The 18,507-nt window shown below is 37.8% G+C and overlaps 1 protein-coding gene and 1 long non-coding RNA gene across 3 annotated transcripts in view; one reads left to right on the top strand and one right to left on the bottom strand.

The window, feature by feature from the left end:
- LOC306858963 overlaps positions 1-18,507 on the bottom strand; it is a 1,377,007-nt gene that overhangs the window by 1,069,964 nt on the left and 288,536 nt on the right. The gene's annotated exons all lie outside the window — the stretch shown is intronic.
- Positions 3,441-17,111, top strand: LOC306858297 (natterin-4-like). Of its 2 annotated transcripts, none has more exons than XM_079398749.1 (7): positions 3,441-3,499; positions 5,683-5,909; positions 6,978-7,141; positions 8,537-8,645; positions 8,746-8,851; positions 15,355-15,491; positions 16,045-17,111. In XM_079398749.1, the coding sequence occupies exons 6-7, from the start codon at positions 15,377-15,379 to the stop codon at positions 17,016-17,018; spliced, it is 1,089 nt and encodes a 362-aa protein (XP_079254875.1). In that variant the 5' UTR covers positions 3,441-3,499; positions 5,683-5,909; positions 6,978-7,141; positions 8,537-8,645; positions 8,746-8,851; positions 15,355-15,376; the 3' UTR covers positions 17,019-17,111. Both variants share the same exon structure in this region, with proteins under 2 accessions (XP_079254875.1, XP_079254876.1).

The raw sequence follows: 18,507 nt of genomic DNA, 5'->3' as shown, positions 1-18,507 counted from the left end.
TCTCTACACTTCGTTTGTTATAATGAATGACAAAAACTGCAGTGCGCTTTCATGAAATATCTTCCTTTGGAGTGGACTTTGACATTTGTAAATCTTTTTTATGCCCAAACATACACACTACACACTGACTAAAGTTCAAAAAGTGAAAAAGCATAATAGGCCCCCTTTAACTGTTCTCCAAACCAAATTCAGGTGTTCAGAGGTGTTTCCCGTTAAGTTATTATAACAAGAATCTGAATGTTGTCAATCTGAAATCTTTCATTCTTAAAGGGATCCCTGGGGGTATTAAGACATGTATAGCTTAATATAGATGTCTCATTTAAATATGTAGTAGAAAACCCATGAAAATGTGTTATTTAAAAAAAAATCGACATTGTTTTTGGACTATGGGGGCGCCATTATTTTATGTTCACAGTACATTCTGCGTCAAAGACGTCAAATGGTTGCACTTGTTAATGATTTAATTGTATTTTTTATTTCATTCTTTCTAAGTTTTCATAATTTTTAGTTTGATGTTGATATTTTTTGTTGTTTAAGTTTATTTGTGTTGTGGTAACAGAAGTCTTTTATTTTGACGGTCATTGGCGTGAGCGGATATAATGCGAGTCCGCGCCAAACATTTCAGTACGGAACGAAAGCTAGACGCGCATGGTCACGATTTCAAAGGTTCACGGTTTATAAGGATTTAGCTCCTGATTTAAATGGAGAACAATGTATAGTTTTAGATTTCTTGTTACCCGTTTATTTTTGTTGTTGTTTTGATCTGTTTTCTTTATAGTAAGATTATTTGTTTGTTATTTTGTATTATATTTAAATGTTTGAATAAGTGATGTTTGTTTATTTGGTGTTTTCTCTTTGTTACAAGCTCTTACGGTTGATTCGCACAAAGTGAATGTCTTACGGCATTCAACGGTGATCATATCAGTGACGAGCATTCAATAAAGTGTGGGAATCACCAGTCGGAGAGTCGTCTATCCTTTTATTGAATCAGTGAGCTACTGGTGCTTTTTGCCGCAAAAATACACACTGTATTGTAAGTATAACTGTAAATGTACAGTCACTCTTATTGTGTGTGTTCTATAAAATCTCTTAACTCATATGCACCTTATGAAAAGACCACATAAAGTATTAATTCACAAAATGAGACATTAGATTTTTTTAGGTGTACCAAATGAACTCAGAAGTACAATAGAGGTCTGAAAGTGAATGAATTAATTAGCCTACATTCCACTTACCTTGCTTTTGTTATTTGTGCACATCATATTACTGCCTTAAAACAAACAGAATATGTTCTGTGTACAATAATGATATAGGCTACAACATTTGGACTAGACTGTTGTGCTAGTGCTTATCAATAAATGAATGAAACTGAAATCAAGTACGAGTAAATACCTCACCAAACAGATCACAGATGTTAGAGGGAAATTTAATTCTGTCAGACTTTCAGACAATATGTTTAAAATACAATTAATTAAATATGGAATATAGTAATAAATACATAAAACAGCAACAGTAAAAACATTCTAAATTTATACATGATCTATATATTTGAACAGGAACAAAGTCCCACTCGAAGGTATTCGCTGATCAATGACCAGGTACCTATCCTGGTCAAGTTTTATTCTGGAGATGATTTAAGACCAGCCTTCAGGCTCTACAGGAACAGCATCAACATGCTGGTTCAGATGCTGCCCTGTCAAAAAGCCCATGGATGGAGCCATGAAATTGAAGTGCTGGTTACAGTTTATTGGCTTGCCTGTGGAGCGTCCTACAGGGTCACTTCAGACACCTTAGGACTGTTCACAACGCTGTGTGATGACCATCCTCCATAAATGTATTCATTTTTCAAAGGTGGAGGAGGTGGGGGCTGGCCATGTGGTATCCCGATGTGCAGCTGGTGCGATCGACGGGTGCCACATCAGGATTCTTCCTCCTGCAGAGCCACAAAAAAGTGTTATATCCACAGAAAGCTTCTTCCTTCCATCATTCTACAGGGCACCTGTGATACCAAGGGTGCATTTATAGACGTGTACATTGGCAATCCAGGATCTGTACATAATGCCCTTGTCCTACGAGTATATGCAATCAACGTATATTGAGCTTGTTTTATAACCATAAAGCATTTACTTCAGGCTTACCTTGTGTAAAATCTAATGTCCTCATCTGAGCTGGCTAACTGCTCCAATATTCAGCTCCTCCACTTCTTGGCACATGCCAGGTCTAGTGATGATGGCTCGGGAACCCTAATCCATGATGCATCGATGGGAATGGGTTCAGTGGACACCGGACACCACCTCAACAGGTCTCTCTCTCTCCCCTCCCACACACTTGGCCGCGGGGCTTGAATTGTGTAGTTATTCCAAGCGAAGAGCACTGGCACTACACCGGTTACTAACGGTCTCCGAGTCCAAACTGTCTGCGCTTCAATAATCTGCTCTTTAGTAAAATGTTTGCTGCAAACCTTAGAGTGGCTGGAACCAGTAAAATCATCTCGGCATATGTTCACTAGCCACCAAACGAGCAAAATAATCTGCCAATGGGGTAAACGAAGTAATCTTGTTTTCTGTTTGAAATGAGATTATTTTTCTTACCCCATTGGCAGATTATTTTGCTCGTTTCGAGCAACAATTCACTTAATTTTAACTTGAAAACAAGACAATAATTATTACTTGTCTAGAAAATCCTTCTTGATTGAAGAATCTTCAGATATTTTGGCTGGAAACAATACACAAACATCTAAGTAAGAAAAGCTATTTTTGCAGTGCAGGAAAGCTGTGAAGACTTAAAGCTCCGTTAAACTCTGACAAAGCTGTACACAGAGGAACAGTGTCCGTGGTATTTCTTTTGCTGTTTCTGAAATCGAAAAGTACCTTTTTTTTTAAACATTTTAAAACAAACCCAAACAATGGTGGCCAAACCGGAAACTAGCGATCCGTAACAATTGAAGTGGGAAGTACGTCACGAGGCTCAGTGCAAGTAGTCCATTGGCTGCAGAGAACCATAGACACAAATATATCACGCTAGGTTTATGTGCAGAACTGGGATCACTGTCAGTCTTTTGAATGAATAAAATATAGAAATCACTTCCATTTCCAAATAAACCTAAGCAGTTGGGCCAGCAGTCCACAAAGCAAAATGTTACCTTTCCCAGCATGATAGTTTACTGTAAATTTAAACATTTGATTCTACTGCTAGACTTCTTATAATTGAAAAACTAATGTTTTGGGTACAGTGCACTGCGTTCAGTCCTTATCTGGTGTTACTGTCCTTAGCCAACTCTGAGCAGAATAAATGCATCAATCTGAAATTAAATAAACATGTGGAAAAATAGTAAACAAATATCCACTTGTATATTTACTTTTATTTCAAAATGTATTTCACTCTGAGTAGGTTTTATTATCCATATGTGTTTAGCAGCGCGTGAACGGGACTTTTATTTTGATCTGGTGGCGTGACGTCACAGAGCCGCGCCGCGCGTCTGAGTTTCATCTGAAGAGAGGTTTGTGGTTTTGATCATTTAAAGTGTTTTAAATATGAATACAACGCGGTCTGTCTGCTTTATAGTTTTTACGAGCGTTGCAAAGTTAATTTATTAATTCTGACCGTGACATTGTAATAGTTTATCTGACATAAACTGGTTATTGTGACGCAGACACAGAAAGCGTCTCATGTCGCTCTCTATATAGTGTATGATATTATCAATATTATAAACACGGATTCATCGCTCTCTATATAGTGTATGATATGATCATAAACACGGATTGATTCAGTGATGGAGAAACGGAGCTTTTCAAAACTCACTCAACTGAATTAATTGTTTCACGAAGTGATTCGCTGCTCAAAACAGTGCAAGTTAACCTATAAATGAGACGAGAATAACAAACACAAACGAGTGTAATGACAACTGTTACAAACCAACTGCAAATGTTTTCATGAAAGTGGAATCTAATTAAATATAACCTAAACTCCCAATATAAATATGTTCCCTTCTGGTGGAGCAACCTCAATCCGAGCAGAGTCCTGAGCAAACCGCCTTTATTTGACCCTCTAACACTGACTTTCTCTTGTGTTCTTTATTATGTGTGTGTGTGTGTGTGTGTGTGTGTGTGAGAGAGAGAGAAAGAGAGTGTGTGTGTGAGAGAGAGAGAGAGTGTGTGTGTGTGTGTGTGAGTGAGAGAGAGAGAGAGAAAGAGAGTGTGTGTGTGAGAGAGAGAAAGAGTGTGTGTGTGAGAGAGAGAGTGTGTGTGAGAGAGAGAGAGTGTTTGTGTGTGTGTGTGTGTGTGTGAACCCTTGCTACATGTACTGTGCTAGGCTAACTCAGTCTTGTCGTAGCACTTGTTTATCATTGCTCTTTTGTTGGTTTTGATCGCTTCTATTGTTGTCGCTTGTAAGTCACTTTGGATACAAGTTTCTGCTAAATGACTGAATGTAAATGTACAAACAAATATGAACCTTCTATAAATTTTGTTGTTTTAAGTGCTGGTTTATTGTATTTATTTATTTTAAATCAGGTGATTTAAGTCCATTAACTCTCGAGTAGCGTCTCGCTGCAGAACACAAGATCCAGGGGGCGTGGACCTAGATCCAACTGCTCCCACCTTAAATATACCTGAACCTACCCCACCCCCTGATCGCTTAACCTACCCGTCTCCACCCCCTGATCCCTAAACCCACCCCGTCTCCACCCCCTGATCCCTAAACCCACCCCGTCTCCACCCCCTGATCCCTAAACCCACCCCGTCTCCACCCCCTGATCCCTAAACCCACCCCGTCTCCACCCCCTGATCCCTAAACCTACCCGTCTCCACCCCCTGATCCCTGAACCCACCCCGTCTCCACCCCCTGATCCCTAAACCTACCCGTCTCCACCCCCTGATCCCTAAACCCACCCCGTCTCCACCCCCTGATCCCTAAACCTACCCGTCTCCACCCCCTGATCCCTGAACCCACCCCGTCTCCACCCCCTGATCCCTAAACCCACCCCGTCTCCACCCCCTGATCCCTAAACCCACCCCGTCTCCACCCCGTGATCCCTAAACCTACCCGTCTCCACCCCCTGATCCCTAAACCCACCCCGTCTCCACCCCGTGATCCCTAAACCTACCCGTCTCCACCCCCTGATCCCTAAACCCACCCCGTCTCCACCCCCTGATCCCTAAACCTACCCGTCTCCACCCCCTGATCCCTGAACCCAGCCCGTCTCCACCCCCTGATCCCTAAACCCACCCCGTCTCCACCCCGTGATCCCTAAACCTACCCGTCTCCACCCCCTGATCCCTAAACCCACCCCGTCTCCACCCCGTGATCCCTAAACCTACCCGTCTCCACCCCCTGATCCCTAAACCCACCCCGTCTCCACCCCCTGATCCCTAAACCTACCCGTCTCCACCCCCTGATCCCTGAACCCAGCCCGTCTCCCCCTCCTGTCTATTAAACCCACCACGTCTCCACCCCCTGATCCCTGAACCCACCCCGTCTCCACCCCCTGATCCCTAAACCCACCCCTTAGAGTTGGATCCAACCCCGCCCCCTGGATCTCGTGGACTGCAGTGAGCCCTACTTGTACCTCTCTCTGACTCTCTTACCAGTGCGCTGTTTACTGAACTAGGGAGCTGACTGAGACACGCAGAGATGTAGTTTCAATTCATTATTCTTTCTGTTAATTATTCTCATCTTAAACAGGACAAAGTGTTCAAACACAGAGAAACTCCTGCTGAAGCAACTGAGATCCACATGACTCACCGTTATAAAGATGGCGTTTATTAAAGATGAGAGTGAAGAAACATTCAGAGTCAAACATGAAGATACTGAGGAACAAACAAAGATGGAGCTTATTAAAGAGCAGAGTGGAAACATAAGGATTGAAGAAGTATTCAGTCTGAAACATGAAGATACTGAGGAACAAACAGGTTGGTTTCATTCTGAAAGCTGAACTCACTCATTTGATCCTTATTAAAATGTTGGAAACGAAAATGAATGGTATTTTTGAAGAATGTCATGAGTGTCCTAATTAAAGTGGATTTATGCGTGTCGCCACATGTGGACACTGGACAGTAGGCTTTTTGGTGTGCTATATATTGTCTAACAATATTATCATTGTTAGACCATGTCATGCCATTGATTACATAGCATAGCATAATATTGCAAGTATTTAAAAAAAAGTTTTAATTGCTAAAACCTTTAGACTTATGAAACATGCTTTAGTTGGGAGTCCAGTACCTTGTCCATCATTTTTGCTATTTTTTTGTCCCATTATGTGGTGACATCCTGTGGAAATAATAATTATTATTATTATTTTAAATGTATATCTGCATGATTTAATGCATGTAACATTAAAACACAATTGAAGAAATGCAATCACACAAAGGCCTGAAATAAATTTTTGAAAATAAGGGGAATATCCTGAAAAGATTTCTCTTTCGTGTGCTTGAATGTTTGAAGTAGCAAGACTTAAAAAGACATCCAAATGGTAAACTTTAGTGACGATGCAACAATGGCCAGATTGGGCAAGTGACATTTGTCAACTGCCCTGAAACACGCTAAAATCTTGTAATGCAGCGTGAGGCGCTCTTGTAGTGCAGATGTGAAGCCATTTACGCATTTTAAGAGAGAGAGAGGATGCAGTGCACTGAATAAATCACGCTCTTTGTGAAGGTATGTCCCACAGACAGATTTCAAATGACTGATTTTATATTTGGATTTATTTACTCATTCAACCTTCATGTTATGGTGGAAACCTGCGGGAATAAGTATAATTATATACATTACCCACAATCCCGTGCCAAACTTCAGACCCTGCACATATAACAAATGAAACCATTTCAGGTTTGACTGCTTGCACAAACTTTGACAAAGAAGGTTTATTTTTTAAATGTGAACTTCAAACAAACAAAACATTGTGTTAATTTTTGTCAATTCAAAATTGTTGGATTTGATGTCTGTTGCTCGGTACCAGTAAGCTGTCTTTTTCACTTTAGACACGAGTCCACTGAAAGAGGAGAGTCAAGAAATGAATGAAGCTCGGTGTGAGAAACCTGATTTCATTACTGCAGAACAATCCACTGAAACAACTTCCTCAGGAAACAGAGCTCAACCATGTCCTTACATATGTGGTCAGTGTGGAAAGAGTTTCGGAACTAAAGTAAGAATTTATCAGCATATGAGAATTCACTCGAAACAGATCATATGTCAACATTGCAAACAGAGTTTCACAGACAGGCAACAGCTTAAGGATCATGTCAAAATTCACATGGGAAGAAAGCCTTTCATATGCCATCTCTGTGGAAAGAGTTGCTCAAAAGGAGGACACCTCAAGGATCACTTGAGAATTCACATCCGAGATAAGCCTTTCGCCTGCCCTCAGTGTGGAAAGAGATTTACTCAAAAACCAAACATGAAAGTCCACATGCGTCTTCACACCGGAGAGAAGCCTTTCTCTTGCACTCAGTGTGGAAAGAGTTTTACATGTAAAGAAACCCTTACCGACCACATGAAAGTCCACACCGGAGAAAAGCCTTTCAGCTGCCCTCATTGTGGAAAGAGTTTTACTAAAAAACCAAACATGAAAGTCCACATGCGGCTTCACACAGGAGAGAGACCTTACCAATGTCTTTGGTGTGAGGAGAGTTTCTTCTATCGAAGAGACCTGAAAGATCATTTACGGACTCATTCTCGAAAGCAATTCCAGACTTCCTCGGTGTAGTAAGAGTAACGAGATACAGAGGTTTCAGAAATAACCTGCATACTCACTGTGAAGGAGGACGTCTAATTTAAAAAAAATACTTACTTAAAGATGAAAAAAAGTCATGCAGATGTAAGCCTGTCGAGTTTTGATACCGTTTGATTATTGTAACAAATACTGTATAGAGTTTTTTGTTGTTACTGGTAATAAAATCCCTTAGTTTCATCTTTAAAATAATACAAACATTGTGTAATGTGAAGATTTCTTCCGAATTGTGGCAGCAGCCTTTCACTTCCTGCATAGAAGTTACAACTTTACATGGGCATCAGTTAAACCGGCTAACATTTTACCTCTGGAAGACCTACTCAGAACCACTGGCAGAGCCAGAAGGATGTCCAAGGTGGCAATGAAACCTAGGTGCCACCCCAACATTTGATTCACTACTGGTAGATTTATGCTGATTGACATCTCATTTCACCTCTTGTTGAAAAAGCCTTTTTTATCCCAGGGTGGAAATCACATAAGCAACTTATACTTTACTTATCAATGTACAGAAGTACACTAGTCAACATTTCAAGTGGATCAAAACCTTTCATTAAAGTTGTCCTAAAACCAAAATGCGTTCTCGTCGTAGGACAACTTTGATGAAGAAAAATAATCTTATGTCAAACAGAAAACAAGATTACTTTTCAAATTTTCCCATTGGCAGATTATTTAGCTTGTTTCAAGCAAAACCCTGACTTGCTTTTTCTGTAAATAAGACAATTTTTACTTGTCTAGAAAATCCTTCTTGATTTAAGAATTTTTATATATTTTGGCTGGAAACAAAATCTAAGTAAGAAGCATTTTTTGCAGTGTGAAAACAAAGATGCCGTGACGCCAAACCCCCTCCCGAAAGAAGAAAGCCGTCGTGTTTACAACTGTAATGACGAGTGCTTATCAAATAAACGCTGGATTTTCAAAAGTATGTGAAATATTTAAAGTTCGCAGCATAGAATCTTTAACATATTTCAGAGAGTTTTACACATCAGTCTGTTATTGTGGCCACATTTTCTCGCCCCTAGACATGAAGCTGAACAAAACGCACTGTGATTGGTTGTTTGACATGTCGGTCAAACCAATAAAAGCTGCCATGGATTCCAGACCTTCAGCTGGAAGATGCTATGAGGGGTTAGTGCACCTGTCACTCTTATCTTTTTTATTATTATTACTGAACTTGTAATTACATATAAGATCAGGGAAAGATGATGGTATCACCAACAAAAAAAAAAATCATAAAAAACCCAAACATAAATATCATGGGTGTGCATTCATCATATGAGATTATAGACGCAGAAAAAAGCACAATGACAAGGTTAAATATCTTTAAAAAACTCATCGTAATTATTTATTTTAGAAGCCTGAGGGATGAAACGAGAGTTAAATTAAACAAGAAAAGGAAAACATGGAGATTTAAGACACTTTTTCTTGTGGGTGAAAAATTTGCACATAAAGAAATTGTCAACATATTCAAGAGATAACGATGCTGGGTTTTTATCGAGTTACTTTAGTAAAGTACTTTCAGTAACTACTAATAGCGTATTGAGGAAAAACTGCATTCAGACACTTGTGTCCCATCAAGAGAAAGAGATATTCTAGGAATATTATCGGGGTTCATGCACTTTAAGGTAGTAACTGACAGTGAAACACATCAAAAATGGACAATAGGCTCACACACACACACACACACACACACAGAAATGGTTAAACTATTATATTAATACTCCGTACGCATGCTTACACACACATACACGGACATGCATGCACACACATTTTTTTGCAGATATAGATATTTGAAATAAATAATAGGTGACAATACTTTTAGCAAATCTTCTCTTTTTAAGAGTTTGTCATTTTCAGGTTTCTGTGTGATTGTAATATGACAAAATTGTAAAAACTAAATGTGATTTCAAATGTTATAACAGTGATTTTTATAATGTCTCCATAAGCAAACCTATGAACAGAACTGTTTTAGTGCATTTAATGAGCTCATTAGTGGTCTTCCGCTGCTATCTAGTGGTGATCATTGCAATTTCTCATACAACACTGTGTTTTTAACCTTTATAACTATTATAGTGTTATTTTTTTGCCCAATCTCTCTTAAATTTTGCATGCTTGTTTACAATGAAATTATGCATCACTTTATACAGTTGTGGCTTTCTTTTAGGATTTATAGGCCTTTGGGTACATTATGTACAGAACATATTATAAAATGACAGGTTTACAGTTGTCCAAATGCAAATGTTCAACATTTTATAGACCTAGAGATTCTAGAGAATAGTACTGCACTGGTTTTATTAATTTTGAGTTAAAAATCTACGACTAGTTCACAAAACTAGTTTATTTAAATAATCTCAAATATTTAAAGAACAGCAGTGATCCTAGCGGCAAAGTTGTTCAGAATGAGAAGATCTATCATATGATGTGAAGATATAGTGTATAAGTCAGTATATGAACATTTTATTGCAATTTGAGGTCATTTATTATAGAAATACTGTGTTTTAGAAGCTCTGAACTGCAGCCGGCGCCCATCTCACGTTACACATCACGATCAAGATCATTTATAAAGGTGTTGAAACAGCAAAACATACTCATTTACACATTTTTGAATCGGAATATATTACATAAAAAAGGAAAAAGGAAATAAAAGCGATCCATCTGTCATACAGTGTTATTGTGGCCGCGGTGTGTCACGTGACAATCATGATGCGTCGCCATGGAAACAGTCAGGGGAAACGTTCTAAAATAACAGTTGCCTTAAAAAAAAACTCACTCTGGGGGGACCGCTAGAATATTTTAAACTTCAAGCATCCCGGTTTCATTCAGTAATTTCTTTGGTCTGGGGTAAAATGCACACCAGAAAAAAAAGCAGAGGACGATTCCAATTTGCATTTGCAACTGAAAACTACTGCGTGCGAGTCGACTATGAAAACATATTTAGGACCACCTGTGCAACTGACCCGATCAGCATATTTGTGTTTGCGCTGAGGGAGCTTCAAAGGTTTCTAACTTACTTGCTTTTGCAAATGAGTAATGTATCACGGACAGACGTATCCTCTCATTATAACAAACAAAGTGTAGACAGAGTGTACATAAGAGATTCATTATGCAGTGTAAGGATCGCAATGAACTAAGACGAGTGACAGCTTTTAATGATTATTTACCTCTTAACTGTCACCGTCCCATAAATTACGTATATATATCATTTGAAAGCTTAAAACCTCAAAATTCATGCTGTGAAAACCATTTTGAAATCGGACATTGCGTTGCTATGGAAATGGTACTTTGAAATCTTTTGGCGGGCTCCTCCCCCTTAGTGGGCGGTGCCAAGTGTCATATTACACAATGTATTACGGTCTTTTAGAATCAAATCTTTTTATAATCTTGACTAAATACATATCGTTGGAAAGGACTGACTCTCAGGATTCCATATTTGGTGGTCTGTTTGTGATCGGAGTAATATTGACAGAGAAATTTAGACATTTGTGACAGAAAAATTCAATGGAGTTTGATGGCAGATCTCACAGAAACCTCAATTTGTTTCATATCAACTTCAAATTTGGAACATAGCTTATTTAGACATAAGGCTTTAATTTTATATCAGTTTTAAAACCTATTATGTAAAATATTTATTTTATATAAAATATAACAAAAATTGTATTGTGTATTTTCTTAACAGTAAATTTAGACTTCTATAACTTTTTTTTTACTTTCATATTTTAAAATAATTGCACTTCTGCAGTAATCTGCTGATTGTCTTCTTTAAAAAGAGTCCAACCTTGTGTCTGTATTCTAAAGCATTCATGAACTATAAGAGTTTAAGTTTGGATAGTGCACTTTCACGTATATGTTCAAAAATGGGAGCTTGATTTAATACCACAGTTCATTAAACAAAGTTAATATTAAGTGACTTATATTGTCTGACTACAACACTATGGCCTTATTTTGCTCTATTCGTCAACAAAAATAGTTTTAGTAACAGCTGAGCCGCTGCACATCTCCATTCAAACACAGCGGTGTTTCATTTATGAATTAACTGCGTTTTTAAACGAATCTAGAGAGTTTTTCTTAAGGCTTGTGTTGTCCTGTTTGCAATTGGCTACAAAGGAACAAAAATATAACCAGTCCACAATTTTATTATAAGCTGTCAAATCCTTATCTATTGATGATAAACCTAGTCTTTGTAGACGAGTAGTGACATAGCAATGAAGTCTGACATGTCTTGTCAAAGTGCTCACTGCACATATTGTGCTCATCACACAATTGAGTTTATTATATAAACTATAAGTTAATGAATAACTTAAGAATTCATTTAAACGTTATGACTTCTTATAAAGTCTCAGCTTTCACATTGCTAGCTATTAATAGTCTGGTGGCCAATTAAGCTGTCTAAAAAAGCAACCAGAAACAACTGTTCAGTCTCAGCTGTGAAAGGTAATACCCTGAGATCTGTTTTTATTACTGTGTGATGGCCTGTAGAGCCCCAAGCTGCCGACGAATCAGGTATATCTTTTCTCCTGTCCTGATATGAGAGTTATGGAAAGTTGCCCGGATCAATCGAGCGGCCAATGAGGCGTCTAGGTATTTAATATGCCTATGATTGTCACGCCTAGAGGAGGCAAAGTGTCACACTGACACGCATCCTCGAGTGGACCAGCATGTCTGTTACATGCTTTAAGGTGAATTAGCCACCTCATTGCATTATCTATGCAAAATTCCAATGATCTCACTGGTTTGAATTGTCCATCTAAACCACACTCATATCAGACACCGAGCCGTTTTTTATGATTATGTAGAAAAGACATAAGCTGAAACCAAATTGCCAATTTGCTAATCAAGATCAAGGTTGTGTGCAGTCAAATTTTTGTTCTTCAGAAAGATGCATACAATTTTTCGTCATATTTCACCCTTTTCAAACTATTTTGGAGATCTACCTTTCACATTTGGAACAGTAAAGACAAAATTGCTCTGTTGGCTGTAGAGTCGCTGGTGGTTTCCAAACTCTTGATTTCTCCATTGCCCTTTATTTTGTCCACTGCACATCTCCATTCAAACACAGCGGTGTTTCATTTATGAATGAACTACGTCTTTAAACGAATCTAGTGAGTCAATGATTCAATTACCCATTCAGACACTCACGTACTTTGTTCCTGAATGAATCAGCAAATCACTTTAACGAGTCAAATATTATAAAATAAAATATTTATTATATAAAGAAAAAAACTGACACCTGGGATAATAAAAATGTGCATATTGCTGGGGTTTGGAAAAATTCATTGTTGAGCGAATTGTTTGGGAGTCATTATAAGACAATGAAAGTGCTTTTTGACCTGGCATGCATGTCAACCTGTTGTTGGGGACTCCCAAAACCAAAATATGAACCTTTCATTACCCATAATAGGGGCACTTTAATAGGTAGCCAGTGCAGAGAATGTAAAATTGGGGTAATATGATCATATTTTCTTGACCTGGTAAGGACTCTAGCCGCTGCATTTTGGACTATCTGTAGCTTGTTTATTGAAGATGCAGGACAACCACGATCCTGCATCTTCAATATCAAACGATCTGTTTAACAGACAAAGCAATAGTGACCACGTAATAAAAACGTTACTCACTCTTGTGTGCTGCAGCGTCTTTTACTTTCAATCTTTTTGAAAATCCCATGTCGAATTTTGCCTTGTTTGTAAACGAATCCATGGTAAAATGAAGTTAACAAAGGATCAATTTCTTACTGACATGGTTTGGAACTTTATTAAAAAATAAGTTCATCCACTCTTTCCTTACACTTGGATCAGAAGGAAGGCAATTGCAAAGACAGTGAAATTTTTCATATTGCACATTTTCTAGCCATCTAACATTGTTAGCTAGTTGTAATGTTAATTCTTGCATTGTCTGACCGTCTTGCTAACTAAAGTTAACCATTTAGCTTGCTACGTAAGTATATAGTATTTCAGATAGCCAACTTAGGTTGCAACCTTATCATTAGCCCCTAACTTAAGCCAGGTGCTCTGCCCTGAGTTCTGGCTACTACTCCAATTCTGAGCTACCCTGATTAACGACACGTTATGGAGGTTGTCGTGTGCGCAGCAGTCATTCAAGTCAGCTGGATGTAGCCCTACTTTTAAAGCGTTTTGATGTGTTGATATGGGTACTGTATACTGTTTAGACAACAGCTGATGCGAGAGTAATACAGTGTAACAAAGCAATTTGACGTCTTGTTGCATTGGATGCGCCGCATTACTTGTAAACAATGTCTGTTTAGAATCTGGCGAACGTGCAAGGCTGATGCGTTCACAGTGTCGGCGTCGCCCATTCTGCCCCCCCCCCCCCAACACTGTCACCTTTTTTTTCTCTGATGAGTTTGCAGGTCTGATCTATGGATTTCATAGATGATAGGTTTGTTCGGTAGCTCACGGAGTACGGAGACGTACTTGAGAGGTGAGGAGCCCTGGTTCAAATTCTGTGTAACTACGGTTTGACAAAAGTTCAAATCTGCATAAAAGGAAGTTCAAATGGCACGGTTACATCAACAAATGCCTTTTTATATCAGTTTTGCATTTGTTAACACTATCGGGTAGGTTTAGGGTTGGGTTTGTTGTAGGGCATATTGATAGGGCATTAACTTTTAGTGACAATTCTGAACCGCTGCAATACGTACCTGAAGCAACATAATAAAAACGTGCCAGGGTTCACGTATTGAACCCGTGTTTTACCGCCACTCAGTGGACATTTCTTTTGGAAACTGCAGTGATATATACTTATTAGTACGTATTTCGTGTCTCGCTAAAACGTGGTATTGGCGGAAAAGTCTCGCATTAATCTGCGTTGTATAAAAACATTGTAAATATTTGGGTGTCCAGCTGTCAGATTTTGTTGAGCTGGTTAATCTATTTTGCAAATACATGACAAAATTACCTCAAATTATAAAATAAATGATGTTTTTAAAAACTTCATTACTAATTAAATTCATTACCAGTTGCTGATATGAGTGAGTATTTTACCACAACAGGTGGGCATGATGTTTTTAAACGCTGCCTGTGAGCTAAACAAAGAATGTGTGAATGAATCTACTGTATATAAGTCACCCTTTCAACATGAAACCAAGAAATGAGTCCTGCACCTCCACAGTTGGACCAAGATGAGGATGAGTAATTTATCAAAGTTTTCATATTCCAACACACTAAGCAGATTGCTTTCATAAGACATAGATAAAGACATCCAGACAATGGCCCTCCATCATATTTCAGATAGTTGAACATATATGGTGATATGGAAATCTGCATTTGCATTGGGCTGGAATATAAGTGCAAGCAAGGGAAATAAAATGCAGTGTACAGGTGCCAGTGAAGACTGCTTGTGAAGTAGCAACTCACAGGTGAACATCCACAGGTAAGACATGGTCCAGTCTTTGACATGTAAACTCAAACATGCTTTATTAGGTTAATTTTTTTCTCAGGAAGTTCTGAAATGGATAATGTTATGCAAAAGCTTTATTGTCTATAATGACTTTTGATTCCAGATTAGTACAGTTTTATGTCAAAATACTAACTGAGATATTGGTGAGATAACTGCATTGTTGAACTTGAAATTTCATGTGTATGCATCGGGTCTGACTCTTCTGTGTCATTTTATAGATAACGTGACAGACGACAATTGATGATGGGTTTAAAAATAGTCATCTTTGCTCTGCTGCTGATCAGTCTACAAAATACTGTGGGGGATTCCAGCCAAGCCATTCCAGCAGATGATGTTTCTAAGATTGAAAGAGCTGGTATGTATGATTTCTTTAATTCTGAAACTGTTTTACATTTACCTACCCTGCAACACCAACACAGCACTTGATTCAATTAAAGTTATTTTGTGTTACATACATGTTACCCAATGTAAAAAGATTTTTTTGCGTGCAAGCCTGCAAAACGGTCTGAATTTTCTGATCTGAATCTATATATATATACACACACACACAAAATAATTAGTAACTTTTTCATTGGATACTTTTTTACTCTTACTCTTACTCAAGTCTTACTCAAGTATCTATTAGGATTATTACTTTTACTCTTACTTGAGAAATTAATTAAAAGTACTTTTACTTGAGTAGAGTTTTTGGCTACTCTACCCACATCTGCTTGTCACTGGATTATATGTTTGCGAAAAGGAAGTTTGGAAACCTGAAATGTACATTTTCTATTGGCACACTAAAGCAAAAGAGGGTGGTAGATCAGGAAGAAATTAAAAATAATTTAATATATTAGTTCACTGTCTTATTAATTTTGTAAAATCTATAGTTAACAGGATATTGGTTTTGTTCTGGATTTGTCTTGCAGAACTTTCTCATCATCCTCATCGAAGATCACAGCGGGGTTTGCTTTTGAGATTATTTAAAAACAAGAAAAATGACAAAAGCAAAACTCCGTTCAGCAGCAACATCAAATGGGAACCAAATACAACTGACGAGGATATATTCCCTGTTTCCATGAACGACCAAAATTATTACATTGCATTCGATAAAGAATGTAAGCCTTGCTTAGCTAACACGACAAATAAGAAGTGTGTGTCTCCTTCTCAAACAGCTGAAAAGTTTCTTGTGAATCCAGATAATATAGAAGATCTGGAATGGAAGGAATTCTCATGGACCAAAAAGCCATCTTTCCCAGTTGAGACCTGTAATGGATACATTATTGCTCGACGTGGAGATGATTTAGTACACATGAAGAATACAATATGGTCAGCATTTAAATTGACAAAACCTAAAGATAAGACAGAAGTCCTTGTTGTAAAGTATGACAATATTAAAGAGGAATACCTGACAAATATTCACTATACTGAATTAGTCCAGAGAAACAAAAAACCAGACTTATTTCGGAATTTAACAATTGTTAACAACAACTGTAATGTAATGAAACAGCAGGTGAACATGGACAATAGCTTTGAAGAAACAGTTACCTATGAAATTGGTAACACTTTGCTAATTGGAGGGTCAGTCGGTTTTAAAATTGCAGAGGTAGCCGAGTTGGGTCTAAAAGTAGATATTAGTTCCACTGAAAAAGAAACTAATTCAAATATTAAGAAAAATGCTTATGGGTTCATTCAGGATTTAGAAATTCCACCCCTCAGTTCTTGTACCTTGGTAATGAACAGCAATATCCTTATAACTAACGCCCCATTTACCGCTGACCTCACTAGAGTATACGACAACCATGACATACGCACAGCCTCGATCCATGGCAACTACAGTTATGAGAAATCATCAGAAATTAAAATAAACTTGAACTGTGTCAAACTTCCTGGTAAATGTTAAACAGCAAACCTTATCAATTTCTGTAATGCAAAATGTCATGCCTGTCAGATTTCCTGAAAAATCACCATTAAATGAGCTTTTAGCATGCAACATACCAGCATTTTCCTTTATTGCACATGCTTGTTCCTTATATCCAACCTCATGATGAGATGCACAGCTACACCACCATCACAGTGTCATAATGGGATCATTACTGTTACTGCTCAAAACTAATTCTTAAGTATATTACTTTAAAGAATTGTGTATGTTTGTGTGTGTGGTAATCAACATGCTGTTGAGTGAGATAAACTTTGAACCCAGACTGCTGGAATATTTCTTTAAAGCAGTGGTTCTCAACCTTCTTTACTCCAAGCCCTCAACCCCTCTCCGAATCAATAATGCAAGGCCACATTTTTTGTTCACAAAACCCTTGTTTTCTACTATACTTTCAATTCAAAGTTATGTTTTTTTAAACAAAATACATTCACAAAAGGTTTAAACCATCAGTGTTCACTGCAGACTTTCTTTATAACTTAAAAGTACTTTTAAAAGCTCAATTATACAGTGATTTCAACAAATAAGCACAAGTCATCCTGCCATACCAAGGACTGCATATAGCGACTATACGGCATAAACACAGCAAAATACAAATAAAAAAGGTAACACTTTACAATAAGGGTACATGAATAATCATGTACTAATGCCTAAATTAATAATTAATTCATCAAATACGAATGATTATTAAAGGTGTTAACTAATCGTGAATTAATGAAGAGCTATAACTACAACTGGAGTCATATGGATTCACACATGAATAACGGCAGCCTTAATTACATGTTAGTACATGTTTGATTAATGCATTAATTAACATTTATGGGTAAACTAAATCAAACAGCCTCTTTAAGAAATAATAAGAAAAACTCTTTGAAATAAATGAAAATAATTTAATATCATAATTTGAGCTTTTGACATCTTCAGCTTTATGATTGATCTTGTCTATTTTGTATTGTTCTCTTTCCCTTTAAACTCACCCCGCTGTGACTTATAAACAGCTAAATAAAAATAAAGCCTCAAAATCCACAAACATTTGTAGAATGCTGTAGATTGTAACATTTCCACACCACATCTCTTAACCGGGCTGAATACTCACTGTGTTAGTACGTGTGTATTTGATAGTACGTATAAAATAAATCATGAGCTGAGTTTAGTAGGTAGTTAACAGTGAATTAATTATGATTGGGCCCCCTCCAGTGAAGTCATGTCAAAATAATGTATTAACAAGCCATGAGTTGTAGCAATCGGACCAATCAGAGACACATTTATATTTAATGAATAATCCAGCAAACCCTCTCATTCAACAAAAAAAATCTGTGAGGGTCTATGTACTCTTCCCCCCTGAAAGAGCACCCTAAAGGGCTCAGTTACCAGGGCAACCATCTGACAAGACTGTTTTATTGCTCAAAAGTATGTGAGATGTGACGTGCCGTAAGAACGGACCCTTCTGAAACCC

The sequence above is a fragment of the Barbus barbus genome (genome assembly GCF_936440315.1).
Source record: "Barbus barbus genome assembly, chromosome: 39".
Taxonomy (NCBI): domain Eukaryota; kingdom Metazoa; phylum Chordata; class Actinopteri; order Cypriniformes; family Cyprinidae; genus Barbus; species Barbus barbus.
Note: the sequence above shows the minus strand (reverse complement) of the source record. Positions and strands in the feature narration are given on the sequence as shown.

Bases quoted from the DNA above. Each gene is read 5' to 3' on its own strand.
- LOC306858297 (XM_079398749.1), top strand. From the start codon at position 15,377: ATGATGGGTTTAAAAATAGTCATCTTTGCTCTGCTGCTGATCAGTCTA. The intron at 15,492-16,044 runs GTATGTATGATT...TTTGTCTTGCAG, and splicing joins TTCTAAGATTGAAAGAGCTG to AACTTTCTCATCATCCTCAT.